Raw genomic sequence first — 27,869 nt, 5'->3', positions numbered from 1 at the left:
TGTTCACCTAGCAGTGAGTAAGTACGGGATGTAAATCGAGGAGTTGTGACCTTGTTGTCCCGGTGTGTGGTGTGTGCCTGGTCTCAGGCCTATCTGAAGATCGGAAATAATGAGCTCTGAGCTCGTTCTGTAGGGTAACGTCTGGCTGTCTCGTCAGAGACTGCAGCAGATCAAACAGTGAAAGTGAAACTCACCACATTACTAAACTGGTGAAAAGTACAAAAGAAACACACACTCTCTCTCTCTTTCTCTCACACACAAATGATCATTCTCCTAATTTCAAATAACAACAAAAATGCACTTAAGGTTCTTTCACCACTGCCACACACACAATCACCACCATCACTCTCTGGCAGTGTAGTCCCTCTTGCCACCTGACTTTGAGACGAGGCGCACCTGTGATATGGTGATGGCATGGGACACTGCCTTGCACATGTCATACACTGTGAGCGCCGCCACAGACACCGCCACCAGCGCCTCCATTTCCACCCCTGTCCGTCCTGTTGTCACTGCTCTAGCCTCTATCACCACCACATGATCTGATACTGGCACCTCTGATCCTTTATGGCTCTCTCTCAGCATTAAGTTAACCTCCACAGTGTCTAAAGGAAGGGAATGGCACAAGGGGATAAGCTCAGATGTCCTTTTAGCTGCCATGATCCCTGCAACACGTGCCACACCAAGAACGTCTCCCTTCTTGGCCCTGTTCTCCTTCACCAGCTGGAAGGCCAAAGCTCCCAGGGATACCTCAGCACGTGCCACGGCCTCCCTGCGTGTCACTGCCTTGCCACCCACGTCTACCATCCGTGCCTCCCCTGTGGTGGTGACGTGTGTGAGGGTGCTGGGTTGAGGTGGGTCGGATGTTGCTTCTGTTCTCCCTGTCTCGTTTTCTTGTGGCTTCCTTCCTTTACTTGCTTTTCTAGTTGAGGAATTCTGAGTCTTTATGTTTTTTTGGTGCAGTGTTTCTATTCTATGATCATTTTCACTCAGGTTCTTCTCATTTTCATTTGTTACTGGAGTCTGAACTGTCACATCATTCCAATTTTGTGTTTTCATTCCACTCTCACCTTCACTTAAGTTCATTTCAGTATTAGTTATCATTCTCTTAACTCTCATCTCAGCTTCCACCTGTGCTTCATTACTGAGGTGGTGGTGGCCAAACTGGTGCCAGAACAGTGCATTGTGGTCCTGGGAGGCTGAGGCACTAGCACCATCTGAGGTTCTTCCCTGAGTGATGTGAGAGGAGGTGTCATTGGAAGTGTTGTTTCTCTGCTGGCCTCTGCCAACACTGGGCTGCTCTGGTGTGCCTCTGTCAGTAGTGGCGGTAGTGGTGGTGTGAAGATATCGGGCGTGCATTGTGGTGAGGTGTGGTGTGGTGAGGGCATGGTGCAGTGTGGGATAGGTAGTGTGGTGTGGTGTATGTGATGTAGCAGTAGTGTGATGGGTTACAGTGTGTGGTGGTGTGATGGTGTGGGCAGAAGTGACACACATATCTGTCCCTGCAAAAGATAGACATCAATATAATACAAACAACACATTGCTATCAAATAAATAAGTAATATCAGTAATAAAGAGGAATCCAATATAATACACTCCCTCAATGCTTTGCTATTACAGTATGAAGCTTTAGGCAAGAATACTGAAGGTTTGTGGCATGAAAGCAGAGCAAGTAAGTGGTAAGCGTGGTGTGTACATACTATGCCTTGCCTCCCTCTGTCACCCACCGATTAGAATCATCGGCCGATTCTTCAGCCTGACCAGGTTCTGCATGCCTGCCAACAAACATCACCAGAATTACCACTACAATTGGTACCAGTGTTGCTGTCATCATATAATCTATCTATGTACAATACAAGCTGGTATTTACCTTAACTTTGTCACCTTGAAAGACAATAATTTTATGGCGGCAAATCATCACCACAATTTATCACAAAAATAACAGGTTAAAATGTCTAATATTTTTTCAGAGTTATCAATTCATCGGTATCTCCAATAGTTGTAATTCCTTTTGGTTTTGGTGACATAACACGTTTTCTCTCACCAACACCTACAGCCACAGGTACTACAAGATAAAATGAAACCCAGCAACATACTTCTAATGAATCTGCCACACATACAGTTGAGAAGAGAACAATAAAAAGACTAACATCCAGCCTGGCCAGTGGTGACACAGGCTGGTGGATCAACACACCTGCATGACGCCTCCTCTTCCTCCCCACGGCCGCCCCCACAACCTCCAGTAGCTCCTTGTCAGCACAACCTCTCCGCATTGCATCTCTGAGGAAGATCGGTGAATATAAGGGAGTGTTGGTGATGTAATGGGGTGATTTAATGCACTAGGTTGTCACAAGTGGTGTTTTGATTTGTCTACTCATAGGATAAAACACAGGAATAAGATAGTGTGTGATGTGGGGCCTTATTGTGGATGTATATGGCCATGAAAGGGAGTGCTGGTGATGTAATTTAATGCACTAAGTTGTCACAAGTGTTTTAATTTGTCTGGTCATAGGATAAAACACAGGAATAAGATAAGTAGTGTGTGCTGTGGGGCCTTAGTGTAGAAGTATATGGCCAACTATGCTTTGTATAAGCCTGTAAGGTCTAGCAGGGTGGTCCATGAGACTGTCCATTTCCACTAGGGACTGACAGGGCTACAAGTGTTAATGAGTGTGTGTGTGTGTGAGTGTGTGGTACCTTGTCTGGGTGGCTCATTGTAATGATGGTCTGGGATAGAGAGAAAAAAAATCATGATAAAAGCAAGAAATACCAGATGAACACTCACCTGAGGGAGATCTCAGCGGCCCCAAAGAGACACACCTTGAGGTTGCCGTCAGCCGTCAGCCTCAGTCTGTTGCAGGAGCCGCAGAAGTTGTCAGACATGGAGGTGATGAAGCCAACCTGACCCACAAACCCAGGAACCTTGTATGCCTGGTGGGGGAGGGAATGTCTTAGGGAGGAGAGGAAACAGAACTATACTTGAACTGTTTAACCCCTTCAGTACCATAGCACATCTTTATATTTATTCTTGTTACTATTTGGTGACTTTAAACAGTTTCAGAAACTCATGTGGGAGATTAGAATAGTGAAGACCATGGGCATTAATCTTCTGTCCTCCATAGACCCTTCCTAATATCAATAACATCATCTAATCACACACAAAACTCATGGTAAAAATGTGTCCCAGTACTGAAGGGGTTAAAGAAGGATGTTTCAAGATGCTTTTGGCTTCTTCTCTTCATTACTATTGGCCAGTGCCAGTCTCAGAAACTTTCAAGCCAGTAATCTTCCTTGACACCTAATCCTGCCATCCACAGCCCACTCCAGCACTCATTCACCGATCCACACCTTGGAGGTATCGTTGGGCTTGTCCGAGGCCTTGGTGAGCCCAGGGAATGCCTCCTGAAGGTGCTTCAGCATCTCCCTGTAACTTACCATCTTGCGGTCATCCCACCTGAAACACACTTCACATCAGCAAGGAGGAGCACAGGTTAGAGAACTTATTTTTATGTAAGAGAAGAAAACTGACCAAGGGACACATAAAATGAAAAACAAAAAACCCACTTAGTTACCACTCCCCTTACAGGTCTGAGAGAGTTAGCCCCCAAAAAAAAAAAAAAAAAAAAAAAAAAATGGATAAATGTCTTGGCAGTAAGGTAAGGAGATGAGGAAAGGATGTTAGTAGTATACAGTTTTCTATAGTAATAAATCAGTGGTGTTGTAACATTATATATATGTAAATTTAAAGGGCAATACAATAACAGTGTAAATGTGGCAAGGAGGAGCAATGATAAGGGGACAAAGGCTTGTAATCTCAAACACTTCTGCACTTTCACCTCTACTATTTCAAAAAGCTTTATCTAAATTTACACAATTTTCTAAGGTGTTTTTACAGTTCTAGAAGCAGATTGACATGATTTATACAATATTGACTAGAGAAACACTCTTAAAATCCATGTTAATCATCTCTGTGGCCTTAGAAAACAGTCGTGGTGAGAGAGCAAAGCATTTCTGCATACAGACTGCAGTACAAAGTTGATGACATAATGGAGCTGTTTTCTGCATACAATTCATCCCTAAAGCAGCACCACCTACAATGACTCCACCAAGCAGTAACCAACAGTGCATTAGTTTTATCTTTACCCTGACCAGTTTTCCTCTTATTTAAAGAAAATATATAAATAAATAAATAAATTGTGTTGCTTTGTGTTGCAGTGATCAAGGTACTGAGAAACACCTTGTATTCTTCAGTTCAGTGTTGTGTTTGTGTTGCTACATTTTACAATAAACTCAAGTCTTTGTGTGAGTGTTGTGGTGACCAGTATTCTCAACAGTTTGTATTCTTGAGTTTAGTGTTGTTTCAGTGTTGCTATGATACACATAAACACACAAGCCTTTGCTATGTTGTGTTGTATGTCACATAAACAAATATGAAAAGTGGATTTTTCTTCTCCTTGACCAGTTTTCCCCTCTTACATAGAAAAATACATAAATAAATAAATAAAATAGGAATAAATAAAAACAAAAGGTGGGTGACTTGATGCACTACTCACTTGTTCCCGTCAAAGGGCATGTACTCAATGAAGCGCACATCAATATCCTTGTGTCGTGTCAGCTCCATGAAGGACGTCAGCTCCTCCTCGTTTTCCCTCGCATCACCACACAGTTGATCTGCCGGGCCGGGGTACACCAAGGTAACATTTCAAAATACAGACCAACGTTTATTAGTTGGGGACTGGGCTTACTTTCTCCATACATGTACAATAAGAGGCCATCATGTTTAACCCCTTCAGTACTGGGACACATTTTTTATCATGGGTTTGAGTACGATTAAGCGATTTCATTTACATTAGGAAGGGTCTATGGAGGTCAGAAGATTAATGGCCAGTCTTCACTATTTCAATCACCCACATGAGTTTCCAAAGTTGCATAAAAGTGCCATATGGTAAGAAGAATAAATATGAAAATATGTCATGGTACTAAAAAGGTTAAAAACTCTTAAAAACCTGTGACAATTCAACCTTTAGAAAGAAGTGATGAGAGGTATGGCACAAAATTATTTCAGAATACTCAAATACTCTAAATGCTACACCACCTCACCCGACCTTGACAGGGGAATAGCCGAGGTCAAGAGCCAAATCGACACCCTCCATGACCCTCTCCCACCCCCGGCGCCGAGTGATCAGCTCAAACTTCTGCGGGATGAGTGTGTCCAGGGAGATGTTGAGGTGAGTGAGGCCGGCTGACTGCAGATCCCGGAGACGCCTCTTGAGCAGCAGGCCATTGGTTGTCAGGCCAAGCTGCTTCACTCCCAGGCCCGACAGTGACTCTGCAACACACACGTCTCTATCAAGGGACCCTGCAACACATTTCTATACCGAAGGACTCTGCAACACACACAAGTCTATATTAAAGGACCCTGCAACACATTTCCATAGTTAAGAACTGCAACACACACTAGTCTATACTAAGGGACCCTACAATACACACAAGTCTATATCCAAGAACTCTACAGCACATTTCTATACCTCAGGACTCTGCAACACACACAAGTTCATATCCAAGGACTCAGCACTGTATGTTTATCTTCTGATATGGCTAAAACATCTTGTGGTCAGTGCAGAGCAGGGCGTGTGGCCTCCTGAGTAAACCACACCTTTGGCCTTCCCTTTACACCCCCACACACCCTTCCCAGATATAAAAGTTAACATACTTACTTCATTACTTACTAAAACAATGTAAATCACACCAACAAACATTAAGTGACAGTGTAAGGTCATGGCACAGCACAAGCATAAACACAAAACATTTGCTCCTTAATTTTGGCTAATTCTGTACCACTCTTTAAAGGAACCAGTGCTTAAATGAACTTTTTTTTTTTACATTTTGTTGCCTTTGGTTGGTTTCCCTCCTGCATAAAAAGAAAAAAAAAAAGCACAGAAATCAGTTTTAGCTCAGCCTCAAACTTTTAGGAACTTTCTACCCCTTGTATAGAAGTGCAAACACAACTGCTCACCAACAATGTGTGTGAGGTCCTTCCTGACCATCGGCTCGCCTCCCGTCAGTCGCACCTTGTCCACTCCCTCTGACACAAACAGCCGCGCTATCCTCAGTATTTCCTCCGAGGTGAGCAGGCTGTCCTTGGGTGTCAGACTCACACCTTCCTCTGGCATGCAGTACTGGCCTGGGGCAGAGAGGGGTCATCAACTCACTGATTACGAGACCTGTGGCTTATGAGTGAATACATAGAAATTCAATACTAGCTTAATTCAAGGCAATGGGTAATGGTAGCTGTCCTTACCTTTATAACCATTATTTACATTACAAGATAAAGAGTAAACACTAAAAATAACAAACTGAGCAAGAAAAAAATGGGAAATATACTAGTGCTAGCCATAAAAAGAACAATTATAACATTTAAATTCTGCGCTAGACAAGATCCTTAAGAAACATAACATACTCACATCTCAAGTTACATTTTTCAGTGAGGGAAATTCTGAGGTAAGAATGTTCACGTCCAAAGGAGTCTGTAAGGAAGGCAGAGAATGGCAGAGGGTTCACTGCTCTCAAGGCCTCCACACGACCCACCTGCAGAGAGAGAGAGAGAGAGAGAGAGAGAGAGAGAAACATTCATTATTCAAGCAGTCATGTTAAGAGTGATTGCATAGACTATGTAATGAGACTCAACATGGAAGACAGGCTGTGAATTTGATGAATGGACCACATGTGAGACCTTGCCCACTCATTCACATTTAAACCTAGAGTACCATGAAGCATCACTATATTCACTCTGCTTACTATTTGGTGATTTTTATACAGCTTCAGAAATTTACGTAGGGGATTAAAATAGTGAAGACTGGCCATTAAGCTTCTAACCTCCATAGATCCTTTCTAATGTCAACAAAATGGGTCTAACTGTACACAAATCTCTAGGTAAAAATGTGTCCAAATAGTGAAGGGGTTAGCAAGGAAAATTATAATGATGTTTACCAGACTAGATTAACTCAGGCAGGGAGCAAGGAGACCCAGAGCAACCATCTTGTTTATTCAATGACATGCCTGACTTGACAAAGAAATGGCACCCTGATATTATACATTCATCATATTCAGGTTTTCTCAGTACGTATGGTCACATCTGGCACGACGAATGGAGCCAGTGGTGGGGTGGTGAGGCAATTGGCTGTGCATGGGCAGCTCACACACAGCATTACCACCACCTCACCACCATATGTCAAATAAATAACATCATAACTAGTTTGGCTTTTGGGGATGGAGGAGAAAAGATAGGGTGCACTATGTTAAACTGCAATCTTAGTGGTTAGGTTAGTGTAGTGGTGGCTATTTGACGGCAGAACTCACCCTCTTGGCAAAGGTTATCACAAAGACAGATATTCCCTGTTTATTGACTGTCATTCAGAGATTTTTCCCAAAAGTAGAGTCTTCCCTTTAGACTTTTTAGACTCCCCAAATTTAGGTGACTTCACAAGGTTAACACAAAGACAAATATTCCCTGTTTGTTGACTGTCGTTCAGAGATTTCACCAAAATGTAGAGTCTTTCCCTTAGACTTTTCAGGTTCCCCAAATCTGGCCACCTGCCTTAAACCAAACCCTCCCACCACAACTTAGAGCTTCCCTCAGAATTAATCTTATCTCAGTATCTAACTCTTCTATATAGTTTAGTTCCATCACATAGCTTTCAGTCCCAGTTACCATGTCCCCAGGTTTGCTTATCTTGGAAAGGGGTGACAATAGGATGCATAAGGAACCATTCTTGATTAGATTTACCTATTATCTATCTCTGCACCTCCCATGATTGACACAGATAAGCTATCAGTCACTTGGCAAGTCAAAAAGTGTCTCCCTTGAACACTGTACCCTTCCTTAACCCTCAACTTTTGTGCACACCACTCTCTAAACACCAGTCAATCTGAGACATTGATTTCACTATGTTCTGCAGCCAACTTTTGCTTCTTCAGTACCAGGACACTTTTACATATTTATTCTGCATACTATTTGGTTATTTTACACAGCTTCAGAATCAATGTGGGGAATAAAATAGTGAAGACTGGCCATTAATATTCTAACCTCCATAGACCCTTCCTAATGTAAATAAAATCGTCTAATCATACCAAGAGAGTCAAGGTAAAAATGCGTCCCAGTACTTAAGAGGTTAACCATCTAGAACTATTCTTCTAATCCACTTTTCTTCTCTGTAGATGTCTGGAAATATAGGTATATGACACCTTTCCCTACAATACATCAGAATACGGTAATCACACTGTCCTTCATACCATACTAACGTACACACTAAAAGGCAGTGGCAGCATATATGACACCTTTCCCCAGCACACACAAGACATTATCTACACTGCGTCGTGTTAGTTCATGATTCACTTGCCGTACCCACCACTCACCTTGCTATGGGAGTCACGGGTGCAGGAGTAGGTGGAGACACGTGTAGAGGATGAGGTTATACTGGTGGAGGCAGAGACAACATACCTAGAGGCCCAGAGGCATCTCCCCCGGGTCATCTGCCTCCCGAGAGAACCCATGCTTACGTGTGAGCAGTGTGAGGCAGGAACACCTAGACAGGCGTGTTACCTTCACTGAATACAAGACGCGAGACAGCATGACTGGCCATCAGCTGAGCCTGAGAGAAGGGGAGGAGGCGAGGATGGCAGGGGGGGCGTTAGATGATAGGGAGACAAGGCAGGGAGGCAGAGAGGGGGATGAAAAGGGAGGCCGAGGAGGTAGGGAGGGGAGCAGGGTAGACAGGACGGACGGGGATAGGGAGGGGGAGACGCAAGGGAGTAACTATCGCCTGTGGCCTTGACTGTTCAGAGAGGAATTTTATCATCATCATCAGCAAGCTAATACGTTTCTCATGATCCACATCACGGGAACCAAGTTACAATGAGTTTTGCTCCCTACGGCCGTGCGAGGAGCGCCATACACAACACTACTCACCTCTGCTAATAAGCTTTGCCGCCACCTCTCTAGCACGCAACACATACACACAACCTCCACTGCTTTGAAAGGGCTTTACTAGTTTAAGTTACACAGGTTATTAAGGGTGTTTATACCCTGACAGTGACAGACTAACAATAATCCTACATTATTATACTGAGAAATAGTCGTGAGAACCAATAACTTGTGTAGCCTTCATAGATAGACGCGGTGAGAATATGCTCTATTCACCATCGCGGAAAGTGGAGCCACTCCATCTCCAGTCTGCTGCACGCCTGTTTCCTGTCTAACTCTGTAACGAGGATGTAATAAAGTCGTGTGTGTGTGTGTGTGTGTGAGAGAGAGAGAGAGAGAGAGAGAGAGAGAGAGAGAGAGAGAGAGAGAGAGAGAGAAAGTTGAGGCAGTGTATATTTGGATTTGCATGATATAATTCTTTCTCTCTCTCTCATATATATATATATATATATATATATATATATATATATATATATATATATATATATATATATATATATATATATATATATATATATATATATATATATATATATATATATATATATACACACACACACACATATATATATATATATATATATATATATATATATATATATATATATATATATATATATATATATATATATATATATATATATATATATATATATATATATATATATATATATATATATATATATATATATATAATAGCTTACAGTTGGGAGAGTGACATGGGAACGTGTCTGGTAACAATCTTCCTTGCCTGGCTGGACTAACATGCCAATTAGTAACTAACACAGCCTCACACTGCTAACATAACTAACCTTCACCAGTACATCATTTCGACTAGGCTGAGAAGATAATGATAAGTAAATGGAAGTGAATTAATGCACGTAAAGTCTGCTTATAGTTGAGAAAATATAGTACCCCAAAATAATAAGCTGCATTGTTTATTATACGTTTAAAAGCTTAGTAATAGCAGTTGTTGTAGTAGTAGTGGTGGTATGCTACTATTTGATGCTGTTACTGCTAGTACTACCGATAATAACCCATACGATCTCATTTCATCAATTCCTTCGTTCTTTTCTGGATATTCCTTCATTTCCCACCACCACCAGTCACTGGAATGCATAAGGTATGAACAAGGAAGAGAGGCACGTACAGAGGGACGTGAATCAACGCCTATTTACCTGCTCTATTATAACCTCCCCCTACTCGTCCCCATCTCTACTACCTCTAGTATACATCCCACACACCATTAGAACACCCTGTAACACACACACACACACACACACACACACACACACACACTCATAGCACCCAATACTACAAAGGCAGTGTTGTAAGGAAGACTTTAACTAAATTTTAATACAATTCCCCTCAACAAACCACAACCCTCGAACATACCCAAAACATACTCAAGATACGTAGAAATACACCCAAAATACCTAATACACAATAAAACATCAAAATGCCCCATAAAAAAACACTCAACGATAATATACACGCAGCACACTCAGAACATATCCTGCAACACAACTAAATGCACTCAAACACCCAACATACACACAAAAAAACATATAGCACTCAATATGAACCCAATACACTCAAAACTCCTTATAACCCTACTAAACAAACCTAAAACACCCAAAATACGCCTCAAAAACAATTTATAACACCAAACATTACAAAGAATGGAAGGATAACAGGGGACACTTGGCAAAATATTGTGGCTTTTACCTGCCGCCTTCTCCCCCTTCACTCTTCCTTACTTCTTCCTCTTCCTCCTCCGTTTCTCCTTTTTTACACTTCGTACTACCACTGTATACACACCTAAGCTTGGAAACACAAAGAAAACGCGTGGAAAACTCTCTCAATTCAATCAACAATGGACAAAAAGGCGCCAGAGCAAAGCTAGTCTTCCGCCCAGGACGGGGATGAATCACCACCCTAGCTGTGACGTCACAACGGGGGGACAAATGACTCGCCTATATTTACGTTACGTATATAAATTCAAAATCGACCCCTCCAAAAAATGAAGCTATGCCCGAATGCCTTATATATTATGACTTGGTAAGTAATTTAATTAATATCCACAATGGCAAAATATCTCCAGTCTGAGTAATATTTAAAATACGTGCAAAACATGTATATAAAAAATATTAGAACATTCCACACCGTTAAGCCATCGAAATATCCATCCATAGTGACTCCATATAAATGAAGAAAAATATTACAAATTCTGAACAAGCTTTTCGTGCAAACTTAACTAACAAAGAACCAGAAATGAACAAATGACAAGTAAAAGAGTAAAATAAATAGTGTTAAAACCTAAACATATTGAAAACCATTGAAAAGTTCATCCATTTTGACTTTATTAGTATAAAGCCATATTCAGAACAATCTAATCTATTATTCAAAGTGATCTGGAGCTACATTAAAAGTGCACTAGATGAACTATTAATATAATAAAGTTTTATAGAATCAATTATTAACACGACAATAAACCATTTTAAATTCCAAATATTTTATTCAATCGGTGAGAAACACAATTAAAAAAGCATAAGCGATCTTTTAAATCTATCGAAACTTGACTAAAGCCTGAAATAAAAAAGTCACTACCATGGTATGTAAAAATTAGCCAGAAAAAAGGCCCCATATTTAGGTACGCAGACTCAATACATTTGCCAAACAGAAGCGCAGAGAACACTTAAAAAGCAACTACACATTCCTAGAAACTAAGAAAACTTACTATCATGCTATACAGGTCTAGTAATATAACTAGGAAAATAAAGAATATTCAAGCCAACAAGCCGGGAAGGTGGCGGACCCTGGCGGCGAACGCAGAAGCTCAGTGTCAGTGGGGAAGCCGCCATCTTGCCTCTTATTCTTCTTTCATCATATCAAAATAAAGCCATAACCGATTCATCTGACCAGCTGATAAGAACGCTAGATAGGTGAGATAAGTGGCTCCATTCTCAGACATGTCTGGCTTACAATAAGTGTGAAATAAGCAAATAAAAGGTGCATAATACTGACACTTAGAAGTGGCTTTGTTTATATACTGACGATTTGCTTTAAATGTCGCACTTTTTCCACACTCAGCTGTAAAGAAAGCCTACAAATAAACGAATGACCTTAAAAAGCACCTAAATTATCGGCATGAAACCCTAAATAAACGACCACAAGGGTGGAGGAGGAGAGTGATATGGTGGGGGCACCGGGGCAGTGATCCTGACTGTGTTTGGGTTGCACTGCAAGCTTCACTCACTTCTGGGGACGCTGGGCCACGAAGATGCCGCTCCTGGGAATAGGAAAGCAATGGGCACTGTTATATGTGTATGTATGTATGCGAAGGGCAAGACTGGCCACGGCTGACCAAAACACCGCACACAGCCGCCAGCAGGACTACCACCATCACCGACACAGCTCTCGCTATAACTGACCCACACTCACACAGCCAGTCCACACACATGCAAGGAATGCCGGGAAATCTGTCATGTTATCAAATAATATAAGAAATTATTTAAATATCCTATCTTCCCGACCCACACTATTCACCCTAGACGTAATGCATCTCCTCATTTACCCATTATTTATCCCCTACATGTCAACATCACCCTCGCTTGCCCCACTTTACCCTCATATAACCCCCTGCCCCCTCAACTAATGACAATCCACTGGCAGCACATCCAGTCAAAGACCTACTTGGATTGTTACAGCAATTCTCTTTCTCTCATTCGTTCGTCTTTATTTATCATCCCTGTTTCTCTTTCCTCCTCTTTTTTTTTCGTTTGTCTACTATTATCCCTGCTTCTCTTTCTCCCTTTCATTCCTTTGTATTTATTCCTTCATCCTATGTCATTCCTTCGTCCTCCAAATTATTCCCCGTTTATCTCACCGTTCTGCAATCTCTTTCTTGACTCATTACTTCTGTTGTTTCTATACATATATATTAAAAGTATGTATGTTTGTGTATGTATGTGAATGTAACTCCTATGGCATTGTGGTGGGTAAGAGAGAAACGGGAGAACGGGATGTGAATGAGGAGAGTATGAAGACGACTTATAAACGTCAGAGGAAGATAAAAATGATGACAGAAATGCAGACGCCACCTTAGTTATAAATATAGGTAAGAAGACTGCTTTGTCGAGTATGGAGACGATTGCACGTGTAGTTTTAACTGTTTTGAAGCTTAGTGATGTGATTGACGTGTCTTGTGGTGTGGAAAAGGGTGGTTAGGCTTACGAGGCTCCAGACTGTCTCTACTCCCTTCAGGCTATCTCTACTCCCAACAGATTGTCTCTATTCACTTCAGACTCAACATAATTATATACTCATGTTAGGTAGAACACTTCATCCTGCATTCCTCTCACATCACTTGTGGAAGGCAATGTGACACACACACACACACACACACACACACACACACACATACTAATCGTGGTGAGAGAGCCAAGAGTTTCTGTATGTTACACTTGCAGTCTGACTGAAACACATGCCAATATTTACTTTTTGTATTAGATCAAACAAGTAGCAATAGTAAACACCACGTGTTACAATACATATAAGTTTCTTTTCTAAGCTACCATGTCACACACCATATCAATGTTGCTGAGGTGGCCTCGTCCGTCCGTCCGTCTATCCATCACGTTCTCAAGTTACTGTCACATTGTCACAGTCACACTTGCCTTATAGAGACCATCATCACACCAGCTGTCTAAACATACGTGTTCTCCTATCATTCCTGCCCACACTGGCTGCAGGAAACAACTGATGAGGCAATCCTGGACATGTTAATAAAAAGGTATAATGCTACTTGAGTAGATAAAATATCCTCTGATAAGAGTATCTAATGCTGGCGCGCAAGTTAAAGCATTTATGCAAGCTGGCAGGACTGACACGAGTCTGCTGCACACTCCACACGAGAGAGAAGAGAATGTGTTAAACTGTAAGATAAAAGGATAAATTAACATTATTTCACTTCATTTAAAGAAACAAAGAAATCTCCCGATCACATGCAACTCATTTGTGTGTGTGTGTGTGTGTGTGTGTGTGTGTGTGACTGGAGGCACCGTGAGAGTGAGTGTGGGAGAGAGAGGAAGGGAGAGATGCTTCACGGCGGCGTAACAACACTATTGCCGCGTGGTAGTATGAGTAGAGACTACATTTGGGGAAAGGAATAATAATAGAGAGCGAGCGGTTCTAGAGGCGGTTGTGGTGGTGCTTCTTGTTCTTGAGGCGGTGGTCGTGCAGTTTGTCCAGGAGATCGTCGAACAAGTCCTCCAGAAACTCTTCGTCCTCCTCCTCGTTGATGAGGAACTCCTCGTCGTCCAGGCCCTCGTCGTAATCCAGCTCGTTAAGGGCGAGCAACTCCTGGTCCAGCAAGTCTTGCTGCTGCTTCTGCTGCTTCTTAGTGGCCTTGGGCGTGCTGGCGTCAGTCGGCGACGTGCACACCCAGCTGCCCACCGCACAGATGCTGCACGAAGAGATAGATAGATAGATAGATGGACACAGACATATATATAGATAAAGAGATACACATAGACATAGATAGACTGATTGTTTGATCGGTAGATAGGCAAATACATATATATCGATACTCACCAGAGGCTGCCATCCACCTGCACGTCCTCGCCATCCACGTACTTCTTGCCTTCAAGGGAGCAGCCTGTCCACACGAGAAGCGGGAAGAAAAAAAGACAATAAGTACACTTTCTGACAAAAAAATGTGGAATGTAGCTCAGGCAAGGCGTTAAGATTTGTCTCATTGTTGGCATAAGAATAAAGAAGCGGGGGTTTCCAGCCATTTCACTGACCCCTCTCTCTCTCTCTCTCTCTCTCTCTCTCTCTCATAGCACGTAAGGAATACGGTAACCCCTCTCCCCTCCTTCCCACTTCCCAAGGCCACAAATCACGCTACGGGGGACGTCCTGAGTACCACAGGGACACAAACTCCTCCCTGGTGAAAGCTTTAAGACGAGGAGGTTGACTCGAAAACTGATACTTCCAAGAGACGAGAAAAACACTCCGCCGCTGTTACGTGAGCCCGGCGCTGGAGGAGGAGGAGGAGGAGAAGGGAGAGAAAAAGTAGAGAGGGGACTAAGTTTTATAGTCACACTTTTGAACGAGGAGGAAGATAAGTAATAGGAAGAGGATGAGCTAGAAATGGAGAAGAAGGTTTTACGCTCATATTTCTGACAAAGAAGAGAGAAAATAAACATAAGGTGGAGGAAGAAGAGAAAAAAAGTAGGAAGAATACGAGGAAGAGGAGAAAAAAGGAGGTAAAGAAGGAGAAAACTTTATACTCGCAACTCTGATGGAGGAGGTTGGAGAGGGAGTGAGGGGAGTGAGAGGAGAAAAGGGAGTGAGTGAGTGAGTGAGGGGGAAGGGGAGGAGATACAATACTCACGTTTCTGTGGAGGACGGTAGCCTGGGGTGAAGATAGTGGTGAACTCCTCAAAGTCAAGCCTCCAGTCCCTGCTTGTGTCGCCCATGTCCACGATGGCGTCCACACACAGAGCCCTGGCACACACACACACACACACACACACACACACACACACACACACACACACACGCACGTCATTGTTATTACTCTGCCAGTATTATATCAGAAGTGTTTTATCCATCAATTCTTTCCTTTATCCCTTTATATTTTCTCTTACCACCTTCCCTTTCAGTATTTCATCTTGTCTTTACTATTTTACATATCTTTGTTTCAAATTCTATAAGCTAACTTATCAAAACCAGCCTCGTAAAGGCCAACAAATCTTCTACAAGCTCATCTTTGCTTTGTGTTCCTTTGTGTTCTCATTACAGACTTGCAAAGATGAACAGGTCACAGCGGAACTAGGTAGAAGTCCTTACAAGTCTGACCTAAGGGTAAGGACAATCTGCACGCGATTCGCTGGGAAGGTAAAGAGTAGCGGGATGGCTAGAGGCAAGAACGACGGACGCGGGTAGCAGGAAAGAACTGCTACCTGTCTCCGGCATGACTACTCGTATTTAACATGTGATTTTTCTTAGCTCTGATTCGATTGCCACCTACTCTTTACCCTCCAAGTGACTTATGTGTAGTGTGTCCTTACGTAGCTTTAACCTCTTCAGTGCTATGACTCGTTTTCATATTCATTCTGCTTATTATTTAGTGATTTTATACAGCTTCAGAAACTTATGTGGGGATTAAAATAGTAACGATTCTGGCCTCTAATCTTCTGACCTCCATAGACACTTCCTAATGTCAATAAAATCGTTTAATCATACCCAAACTCATGGCAAAAATGCGTCCCACTACTGAGGGGGTTAAGACCACTAAGAGAGAGATACCTGGTGAGGTCGTGGTCCTGGTTGGGTCTCGCCATGAACACTGTGTCGGAGGTGCAGTTCAGCATCTCGTCGGAATCCAAGTAGTTGTCCTTATTCTTGTCGCAGGTGTAAAAGCGGCCCCAGAGACTCTCCCTGAAGGTCATACCGTCCACTTGCCATGGCTGGGCACTCAGGGTGTCCCGCCACCTCTTGCCCACCAGCAACAGGTAAGCGTCGCGCTGGGAGCTGTAGCACACGGCTGGGGAAGTCGAGGAGAGGATTACAGGTTGTATTTTACCTGTCACACAAAGCGATACGAGTCTGCTCTATAAAAGAAAACGAAGAGGAAGAGCGGAGAAGGGGGGACTATTCTTACCTGGGTCTTCTTTCTTGACGGCAGGTTTCTTCTTCTTGGTGAACTTGAGGGTCTTGCAGACGCCCTTGTGTGTCACCTTGATGTGCTCGCCCTGCGGGAACATTGTTCTGGTTAAACAGGACACCCAAACACCAACGAACCTTTATATCATAGCAACACAGGGAAATAACGGAAGCTGCAAGGACTCAGCTGGCCTGCACGTGATAGTTCCTGCATAAACCTTACCAACAACATTACACGGCCGTTTGGGAACTAATTCTAACCTAAGCAGGATGAGGAGGAGGAGGAATACACAAAGGAAAACAGACAGCAACAGTCCTTCTGGTCTTAACAACGCTGTCTGTGTGCCTATATTACCACTAAAGATTCAATGAGTTTAATTCCTCCGAAACACGTGTATTGAAGCCAGACAGACATCGCTACCCAATCACTCAAGCACTGCGTTCACCCAAGCATTCAAACTGCAAGAGTGACGCAGCACACCACCCTTCACTTGGCTATGGGCGCACCGTGAGGCAGGCGTGGCGGTGCAGGCTGCAGTGGTTGTCATAGGTCCTTTCATCTGAGCCACACACGGGCTGGTAGCGGTCCGGGCAGGTGGCGACACACTGGCACTGTGCCACGCCACCCTCCACGATGCACTCCCGCCCCGCACGGCACTCCACGCTCCGGCACGGGTCGCCTGAGGAAGGAGGAAGGACGAGGCGAGTGAATAGGAGCGGAACACGTGCAGACAATAGGAGAGGAACAAAGAGAGTTGAGTATTGTGTTGTATGCCAAGATTATGAAACCGTGAAGACACTATGAGGTTTGGACGTAAGTGAATAAGGCTTATGGTATGAAGAGAGGGTGAAGAAAGGTGATATTAACCCCTACAGTACTAGAACGCATTTTTACCTTGAGATTTGGGTATGATTAGACGATTCTATTTACATTAGGAAGAGTAATGGCCAGAATCTTCACTCTTTTAATCCCTACATAAGTTTCTGAAGCTGTAGAAAATCCCAAAATAGGAAGCAGAATGAATATGAAAACGCGTCATGGTACTGGACGGGTTAAAGGAAACGATCATCTTTAGGTAATGCTTTTGTATCGGAGGAAGATGGTTTTATGAAAGACATTTAAGTGCTGCGTTCTATACGGAGAGGATGAAATCGTGAAAACATTAAGATATATATATATATATATATATATATATATATATATATATATATATATATATATATATATATATATATATATATATATATATATATATATATATATATATATATATATATATATATATATATATATATATATATATATATATATATAAAGTAAGATCTAAAAAGACTAGAAATGGTGATGGGTGAAGATAGATAATTGTAAAAAATGAAAAGAAAAAAAGATTAGCAAAGAAAATAATGAAGCTTAAATCATGGAGAACACAGAATAAGGAAAGATATTGTTGACTAAGGTATGATAAAGATGTGTGTGTGTGTGTGTGTGTGTGTGTGTGTGTGTGTGTGTGTGTGTGTGTGTGTGTGTGTGTGTGTGTGTGTGTGTGTCTGTGTGTGTGTGTTGGCCAATGTTTGCCCCCTACTCTCACACACTCTCTCTCTCTCTCTCTCTCTCTCTCTCTGCCTGCTGCTGCATATAACAAGCTGAGGAGATACGAGCATTTCCGGAGAAAGTAAATAAAAACACAAGTTCTTGAGTCCAGGTAGAAATGTCAAGTTGTGAGGACAGTGAAGTGTAGCAGGAGGAGGTGTAGGAGGGGGAAGATGAAGAAGAAGAAGAAGAAGAAGAAGAAGAAGAAGAAGAAGAAGAAGAAGAAGAAGAAGAAGAAGAAGAAGAAGATAGGTATTTATTCTCTAGCATGCAAAGTGCCAATAAAGAACACAAATCAGTCATCCACCACAGCCGCCCTTCCCTGACAACCCATGCAGTGTTGAGGCGTGGGGCAGTACAATACTTACGTCGGCCGCCGCTGATGTCGAGCTGAAAAGAGACGAAACATAACGAAGATTAAAATTTGAAGACAATAAACAAGAAAACTAAATAAATAGATGAATAAATAAATAAATAAATAAAACAAGTAGCGGAGTGTAATATTCACTTAAGCTCTGAAGCGAAACGTGATTCAACAAAATTTTTTACGAAACACAAAAGGAGAGAGAAAAAATATGAAGACAATAAGAAGCAGAACGGAATTTCACACAAGCAGACTTCATGACACACACTCTGAGGCAAACCTTGATTCTCACAGACACATCAGAGAAGGAAGAACGAAAAAGAAAAGAAAAGAAAAAAAAAGTCGATTTCGAATAACAAATAGTCTAAATCTTTATTCTCCTCCACCTCTTCCATCTAGAATACAATGATAAGCAGAACTTCATGACACGCACTCTCAGGCAAACCATGATTCTCACAGACACATCAGGGAGGGAAGAACGAAAAAAGAAAACAAAAGAAATAAAAATAGTGTCGATTTCGAACAATTTAATGGACTAACCAGTAAAACAGTGCACAAATAGTCTAAATCTTTACTATCCTCCATATCTCCCTTCTAGAATAGTACAGGTCACAAACACTACCTTTTATGTAAGAGGGGGAAACCGGCCAAGGTCAACAAATAATATATATAAAAAAAAATGCTCACTTGATCGCCAGTCCCCTTGCAGGTCAGAGAGTCAGGCGAAAGAAAGGGATAAATGTCTTGAAACCTACTGAGGGACAACAAGTCAGATGCTGCTTGTTCTTCCTTGTTGATCCTTTGTGTTGGTGACCTTGCCCAGAGATGTGGAGAGACAAAGAGAGAGAGAGAGAGAGAGAGAGAGAGAGAGAGAGAGAGAGAGAGAGAGAGAGAGAGAGAGAGAGAGAGAGAGAGAGAGAGAGGCTGTGAATTCTATGCCTGAGGGAGGGAAAAGGGAGGAAAGGGGGAAATTTTAAGGTTATTTGTCAGAGAGAGAGAGAGAGAGAGAGAGAGAGAGAGAGAGAGAGAGAGAGAGTGATTCTTTGTGAGAGGGAAGGAAGAGGATAATTATGTAGTGTTTTTGGGAAGGACGTGGGATTAGAAACCATTTGGGAGGAGGAGGAGGAGGAGGAGGAGGAGGAGGAGGAGGAGGAGGAGGAGGAACAGGAGAAGGAAAAAGAAGAAGAGGAGGAGGAATAATTGTCACAGCATCACAGCAAAACAAGACCCACAATCTCTCTCTCTCTCTCTCTCTCTCTCTCTCTCTCTCTCTCTCTTGTCCTCTCCCTTCCTTCCCTCTTTCCCCTTTCTTCCTCCAACTATCCTCTCCTTTCTTCCTTCCTCCCCTCCTCCCCTCCCCTCCGCTCTCCTAGCTTGTGTGTGCGTGAGGGTGGCGAGGCGGGGCAATGCTTGGAGGGGCGGGGCGCGAAACGTGAGGTGAATTTATCTTATCTCAACTCTCTCGTCTTGTGAACACTTGAGAGAGAGAGAGAGAGAGAGAGAGAGAGAGAGAGAGAGAGAGAGAGAGAGAGAGAGAGAGAGAGAGAGAGAGAGAGAGAGAGAGAGAGAGAGAGAGAGGTGCATGAGAGAGAGAGAGATGTTTGAGAGAGAGAGAGAGAGAGAGAGTCAGTGGATGGAATGTAGGTGACTTCAACGAAATATTATGAAACTATCTTCACTACTGGAGAGAGAGAGAGAGAGAGAGAGAGAGAGAGAGAGAGAGAGAGAGAGAGAGAGAGAGAGAGAGAGTAATGAAATAAGAAGCATAAGGAATAAGAGACGTAAATTAAAAGAAAAAGACGAAGAAGACGGAAAAGAAAGAGGAGGCAGAAGATGAAAAAGGAAGAGAAAAAAAAGAAGGAAAAATAAAGAAAAATAGAGATTAATAACATAAAGTAAGAAAGAAAACGAAGAAATCGAAGAAAACGAAAGAACTAGAAGGTAAACTTAAATAAAACGATTAAAAATCCACCAATTTATCACGAGAGAAGAATGAGTGTCAAATATTATGAGGCGGGAACGTGAGGGTGAGGAGCGGCGGCGGATAGAGGGCGCTACACGTGAACACAGCGAGCCTCTGGACAGCTGGCAACCCACAGTCAACAAGAAAAGGAGCCTATAACATGGAATACTTCCGCGTTGCACATCTCCTGCATTTAAAGGCCTCTAGTTGAAGTGAGACGGGTTTTTTAAAGGTGGTTCTACGATTCTATGGACAAATTAACGATATTTTTTTTACATTATTGACAGGAGAGACAGTCTTGAGAACCCGGCCAGTCGTCTCTGTGGCCTTGGAAAACAGTCGTGGTGAGATTAAAGCGTTTCTGAGTAAAAAATATGATGATATAGAGAGAGAGAGAGAGAGAGAGAGAGAGAGAGAGAACTTAGTAAAAACCTCAAATAAACAATACACACACACACACACACACACACACACAGAGAGAGAGAGAGAGAGAGAGAGAGAGAGAGAGAGAGAGAGAGACGTAACCTAGCAAAAACCTCAAATAAGTTCTATAATATGGGAAAAATACACAATCAGAGAGAGAGAGAGAGAGAGAGAGAGAGAGAGAGAGTCATGAAACTCACTACATGGTAAGGAGACCCCATTAAAAGTGAAAAAAAAGAGCATCATGCAGGAGAAATACGCAGTCAGAGCCCAAGTTGTCATACAGTACTTACCGCTGAGGCCGACACCACTGCCAGGCATACGATCAACAGCCGCATCTGTGAAGGAGACAAACACGGGAATAAGTAAGCGTGTCACAGAGGCTGGGCAAGAGAAAGGAGTACAGTAACCACCTTAAAGCACCTCGGAACTGCACCTCGAGTCTCAAAAAGGCTATAACTGAAGTCACATGAGCTTCTGAGAGTGTTTTTCAAGGTTCTAGTGACAGATTAACAAGATTTCATCATTTTTAACAGGAGAAATAGTCTTTTAACCTTTGAAATTACTCCTGGTGAGAGAACAAAGGCAGAATAGAAGAAAAAATGGACGCAATAGTAATGAAGTTATACAAAAAAAGATTAAATTAGTTAAAAGTAATAATAGTAAGCATAAGGTCTAGAGAAAGGCGGTAGTGAGAATATGTGACCTTATGTTCTTGAGCTTACATTAGCCATGAGGTCACACGTGCTAAGTAAGGAGGCGGAGAAAGGCGGCAGTGGCGGCTGGGTGGAGTGTGACCTTGATAACACTGATAAAGGAACCATGGAGGGGGAAAACTGTGTGAATGAAGGGAGGTAGGGCCATTAGGAGCACCAAATGGGTAACAAAAGAGGGGAAAGTAGCGAGAGAAGGGCAGAGGGGTGTTATGGGGAGGAAATCAGTGTGAATGAAGGGGAAGCAAAGTGAGAGAAGGACAGAAAGCAGTTAGAGTGAAAAAAATAAAGAAAGGAAGTGAAGGTAGGGACATTTGAGACATGATATGAATAATAAAAGGAGGAAAATAGCGAGAGAAGAGCAGAGAGGAGTTATGGAGGGGAAAATAAAGTGAGAGAAGGATACAAAAGAGTTACAGAGTGGAACAAAATATACAAATGAAGTAGACATAGAAATACGATAGACAATTAATATAAATGATAAAAAATAGAGAAGACAGTGAAAATGAAGAAATAAAGGAATGCAGAGAGAGAAAACTAATGCATATCGTTAACAAAAGAGGAAAAAGTAGAGAAAAGGAGGAACAGAAGGGAAACTATGGTGAAAAAATAAAGCTGTATGAATGAAGCAAAGGTACGAACTGTGACCTTCATCTCTACACAGGCTACTGCAGTGTGTATGGGTGAGGAGCGTGCTTTGGTGTCCGAGGGGTCTCCAAGCGCACTGGTTCGAATCCTGTCCACGGTCAGAGTGTAGGTTGGGCTTCCTCACTCGGGGCAACGGTTTCCTAGCGGGTGGGCTTTCAGATAGGAGGTAATCCCTTTAGCCCAATAAATTCCCGTGAAAAGCCCACATGGGTTAAATAAAAAAAAAAAAAAAAAAAAAACAGATAAAGAAAGAGAACACAAGGAGGGAAGTAAATATGAGTAATTTGTATTGTGTTCTCTTTAAATTCATTGGTGGGTTTTTTTCCTATTCGTATTCTTTTATAAATGTCAAGTTGTTTTCTTCTCTCTCTCTCTCTCTCTCTCTCTCTCTCTCTCTCTTATTTTATCTCTCAGTTTTAATCTTTTACTTTTTTTCCTATTTCTTTCAGTGGTGGTCTATTTTTTTTTCTATCTTTCATGTCATTTGTCTCAATTTTTATTTAATTTCAAACTTTTTATTCCCATCTGGATACAATTTTTACTCAATTTCTACGTACAAGCTTCATACAGACTGCATTTTTCATCTTTCCCTTCATTCCAGTTTTCAATCTATACTCCTTTCCAAATTTTCACCAATACGTACCATAATTCAACTCAATCTTCTCACAGGTTACAATTTTTTCTCTAGTTTCTACGTATAAGCTTAAATTTTTCATCTTTCACCTCATTCCAGTTTTCAATTTCTACTTCTTTCTAAATTTTCCACCAAATTATTCAACCTGATCTCTCCACAGGTTACAATTTTTCCCTATTTTTACGTATAAACTTCAATTTTTCATGTTCCACCTTATTCCAGCTTCAATTTCTACTCTCATCTTTATTTTTTCACCTCCATCCACGTCCCATTTCTCATGCTAATATTCCCACAAGTCTCAGTTTTGAACCCAAGCCCATTCAAGTCCTGTATTTCACATCTCACCCTCCCGAAGCTACACGAACGTTCCCATGCTTGTGCCGGACTCTGCAATCATCCCATTCCACGCTTCCCGCCAGGTAACGAGGCAGGAACCACCACACCACGCCTTGCAGGTCCTCCACGGCACACATCAAGGTACCTCTCGCCTTACCAGAGCACCCGAGACAGTAATGAGACTCAGAACGTTAAATTTCAAGCGATGCAAGCGAGAAATTGATGTTTTTTTTGCCTTTCCTGTCTCGACACCCTCATATCTTACTTGCCTCGATAGTTATAAGCTTCATATCAGTAAATTTCAAGCGATCAGGGCAAGAAGTCAATGTTTTTTTGGTCTTTCTTGCTTACACGTGCCTTTTATCTGCTCTGCTTTGATAGTTATGAGCTTCAGGACACTAAATTTCAAGGTATCAAAGCGATAAACTAGTGTTTCTTTGGCCGTTGCAAGGCGTATTAGCGCCCATGGCTGTCCCTCGCTTGGCGCCTCATGGACTCGTATTCTCAAACACTTCTGTGCTTCACTTTCATTATTTCAAAAGGTTTTATTTAATCACATGAGTTTTTAAGGTGTTTTTATGGTTCTAAAGGTAGAGTGACAAAATTTCTACATTACTAACAGGAAAAACACGATTGAAAACTCCGCGAATCATCTCTATGGTCTTGGAAAATAGTCGTGGTGAGAGAGAAGAGCGATTTCTAAGATATTTTTACGCTTCTAGAGGCAGAGTGGCAAGATTTCTACATTGTTAACTGGAGAAACACTATTAAAAACCCCGCTAATCATCTCTATGGTCTTAGAAAATAGTCGTGGTGAGAGAGAAGAGCGATTTCAAAAATATTTTTATGCTTCTAGAGGCAGAATGACAAAATTTCTACATTATCAACTGCAGAAACACTCCTGAAAACCCCTCTAGTCATCTTTGTGGCCCTTATAAAATAGTCGTGGTGAGAGAGCAAAGCGTTTCTGGATATAGACCCAAGACTCGCCTGCCTTGACAGAAGTGAGCCTTAGAACATCAAACCCCAAGGCACCAAGGAGAGAATTCAGCATTTTTTTGACCTTCCTCGCAAGACGTAGTAGTGACCATGACTGTCTCCCCGCCTAGACGCCTCCTCTTGCCTTGGCCCTCTCACTCCCTCCTCCCCCCACACCCCACCTCCCCATCCACGCCCCCTCATCCACCTCCGGCTTCTCTGGCTATCCACTCCGTCCCTGGTACAACTTTTCTCTGAGGCCCCGTTAAGGTTTGCAAATTAATCTACTTTCTATGCTGCCCGGGGAGTGAGTGAGGGAGAGGTGAGGGTTCCAGAGGAGAGGTAAAGGTTTAAAGGGCGTGAGGGCCGGGGTAGAGTGAGGGACGAAGTGAGTGAGAGGCAGGAAGGGAGGAAGTAAGAGGAGTAGGTCACTGGAGTCCTGTGGTGGAGTTTCAAGGTGACGGGATAAACTTTTCATCAGTCCTCCCTCTCTCTCTTTCTTCTTTATCTCCATCTCTCGCCTCCCTTTTACTCACTTCCCCAAAAGGCTCGGAGGGAAAGGCCTGACTCACCTTACCTGTCTACCTGTAATTATGACGTGCACTCACAAACACACGCACGCACTTGTTTTTCACCTTCACACACGTATGCACGCCACAAAATGTTCCAGAAACTCCCCAAACACACGTAAAAATGCAAAACTTTCATGTGAGATCCTTCTTTTCCCTCGGTCGTGCTGGAAACAAACTTTTGGGACAACTAACCGTGTGTGGAGACGTGCGACAACCTTCCTTTACCAAAGCCGGCAGCCAACTGAGGTGTGTTCGAGAGGTGCACCTTGCCTTGCTCCTCTCTCTCTCTCTCTCTCTCTCTCCGGTCCTGCCTCCCCCAAGCCTCCCTAGCGCCTCGCCTCCCTGTGGCTGCACTACACTTGCCCCAGCCAGTCAGTCCTTCAGTCCTTCCGCAACACAACCTGTTCTTCCTCTCTTCCTCTCTTCCTGTCATCTCTACCACACTTCCTCCTCCTCTTCCCCTCTTCTTCCTCGTGTCTCTCTGGTCAATTATGTCTCCTTCTCTCCTAGTTGGCCAATATTTCTTGTTTTTGTGGGTAAAATGAATAGGTAATGTGGAAGTTGGTTTGTGTTTAGTGCTGTTACCGTGACTGTGAAAACTCAGTGACTCTGAAGTTTGAGGCGTGTTTGGTGCGATAGAGTTAGTTAAGATGGTAAAAATGTGCTGGAAAGTAATGATCCATGCTTTAGAGTGACTGAAACACGACTTTTCTTAGAGGTAACAGTAGATTATGATGCTTACGACTATACTTTGTTGTACTCATAGATAGATAAGGGGAGGTAGGAAATGATTCTTTGTTAACCCCTTTCAATACTAAGACGCATTTCTATCTTGATTTCTGGGTTTGATTAGACGATTTTATTCGCATTAGGAAGGGTCTATGGAGGTCAGAAGATTAATGGCCTGAGTCTTCACTATTTCAATCCCACACATGCATTTCTGAAGCTGTGTAAAATCACCAAATAGTCACCAAAATGAATATGAAAACGCGTCATGGTACTTAAGGTGTTAAATATCACTTGTTTTTGTTCTTTAGTGTAAGAAACTTCCACTGCCTTTCATCTGCTGAAGTGTCGCCATCTAGCACTGCTTGGCCACGTGGTACTGATACAAATGCTGACGTTATGTTTGCGTCTGTTTTATATGCTGATTTTCTTTCAAGCAAGGCGCTCACACCACACTGCCACAAAACGTTCCTATCGCTAACATGAACACACACACACACACACACACACACACACACACACACACACACACACACACACACACACAAACACACACACACATACACAGCTAAGGGGAACAATATAATTTCCCATAAAAAAAAGCAGGTTAACGAAAAGGTATGTGATGACTTTCCTTCAAGACAAGCGCTCACATCACGCTGTCACAAACCCAACGTTCTTATCGCTAACACACACACACACACAAAAAAAAAAAGACAGCTAGGAAAGGGAACAATATAATTTTCCATAAAAAAAAAGGTAGGTGAATAATTTTACTTCAAGACAAGCGGTCACATCACGCTGCCACAAAACGTTCTTAACACTAACATGAACAAAAAAAAAAAAAAAAAAAAATCTATTAAGGAACACAATATAACCTACAATGAAAAAAAAAGAAAGAAAAAAAAAAACAAATGAACGAACAGGTAAATCAACTAATAAATAAATAAACTACAAAAACATTAGCATTACCCCCAAAACCACCTTCCCATTTCCCAGTTTCTTTTTCGAACAGAAAACGGGATGTCACTTCACCCTGCTGTCTTCTATCGCCTCGCAAGCTGAGTTCTCCTGCAGGGGGTGGCTGGAAGGGGCGGAGGGAGGGGGGGTGTGTGTGTCAAGGGTAGGGGTGGTGTATGTAGGGTGTGAGTCACTGTTTACCTCTACGTGTCACCATTGGCGTCACATTTCCCAGCACGTGACTTTGTGATGTGACGGGTGTTGTGTTACGTGATGTGAGAAGGGGAGGGAAGGGAGAGAGAGGGGAGAGAAGGAAGGGAGAAGGAAGGGAAGGGGTGGAGGACAGGAAGGGAGAAAAGAGGAAGTGATATGGGAGAAAGAGGTGAGAATGGTTTCTTTATTAATATACTACTACTACTACTACTACTACTACTACTACTACTACTACTACTACTACTACTACTACTACTACTACTACTGCTGCTGCTGCTACTGCTATTAATACTACTACTACTACTACTACATCTATACTACTACTACTACTACTACTACTACTACTACTACTACTACTATACTACCACAAACTACTACTACTACTACTACTACTACTACTACTACTACTACTACTCTCATTAAAGGACATGAAACACCAATAAAAATAATAAAAAAATTTACTACAAATACACAACTCCATCAACAACAACACCAACACAATCATGACATCCTGCATGTCGTAACTGTAAGTAGGAACATTGAGGGAACGTATATCAGTCAATCGATGTTTACAAACGTGACGCTTGCTAAGGATGCCGAGACCCCGCCGCGCCGTCCGCTTCTCAAGGCTCCACTCATGCACACACACACACACACAGCTTAACGTCAATCAAAATAAAGCCTCAAGAAAGAACAGTGACAAATTAGCTACCAATACAATTAACTCAAGTCAATCAAAATAGAACCAAAAGAAAGAACAATGATAAAGTACTCCCCTTTCTCTCTCCAGGCTCACACACACACACACACACACACACACACACACACACACACACACACAGCAAAACAACTATGTACATAACTATATATACAAAACTATTAAATCTTACTCTTTATGAAAGCCAGCTCTAACTAAAATAAATAACTTACTTGTTACATTAAGGAAGAAAAAAAGTAAAAGTGAAAGGAGTTTGAAGAAGGAGAAGCAGGAGGAGGAGGAGGAGAAGGAGGAGGAGTATGGAGGAGGACCGGAGAGGATGAAGGGAGATGTGAAAAATTCTCTCTTTCTCTCTCTCTCTCTCTCTCTCTGACCT

At 42.3% G+C, this 27,869-nt stretch overlaps 2 protein-coding genes across 2 annotated transcripts; both read right to left on the bottom strand.

Moving 5' to 3' along the window:
- Positions 1-277: 277 nt before the first annotated feature.
- Positions 278-11,233, bottom strand: LOC123512032 (molybdenum cofactor biosynthesis protein 1-like). The gene is given in 12 exon segments (XM_045268179.1): positions 278-1,499; positions 1,725-1,772; positions 2,192-2,277; positions 2,783-2,928; positions 3,346-3,451; positions 4,551-4,644; positions 4,647-4,668; positions 5,103-5,326; positions 6,014-6,181; positions 6,462-6,585; positions 8,413-8,648; positions 10,802-11,233. Coding segments are annotated over 11 exon segments (2,313 nt in total). The 5' UTR covers positions 8,551-8,648; positions 10,802-11,233; the 3' UTR covers positions 278-342.
- Positions 11,234-13,471: 2,238 nt separating this feature from the next.
- LOC123512035 (follistatin-related protein 1-like) lies at positions 13,472-25,161 on the bottom strand. The gene is made up of 9 exons (XM_045268189.1): positions 25,069-25,161; positions 21,289-21,333; positions 18,614-18,635; positions 17,162-17,334; positions 16,653-16,743; positions 16,298-16,535; positions 15,381-15,493; positions 14,576-14,639; positions 13,472-14,447 (listed from the first exon to the last, which is right to left on the bottom strand). The coding sequence occupies exons 2-9, from the start codon at positions 21,331-21,333 to the stop codon at positions 14,174-14,176; spliced, it is 1,020 nt and encodes a 339-aa protein (XP_045124124.1). The 5' UTR covers positions 25,069-25,161; the 3' UTR covers positions 13,472-14,173.
- Between the last annotated feature and the right edge of the window lie 2,708 nt (positions 25,162-27,869).

Source organism: Portunus trituberculatus, chromosome 32 (genome assembly GCF_017591435.1).
Source record: "Portunus trituberculatus isolate SZX2019 chromosome 32, ASM1759143v1, whole genome shotgun sequence".
NCBI classification, from domain to species: domain Eukaryota; kingdom Metazoa; phylum Arthropoda; class Malacostraca; order Decapoda; family Portunidae; genus Portunus; species Portunus trituberculatus.
Note: the sequence above shows the minus strand (reverse complement) of the source record. Positions and strands in the feature narration are given on the sequence as shown.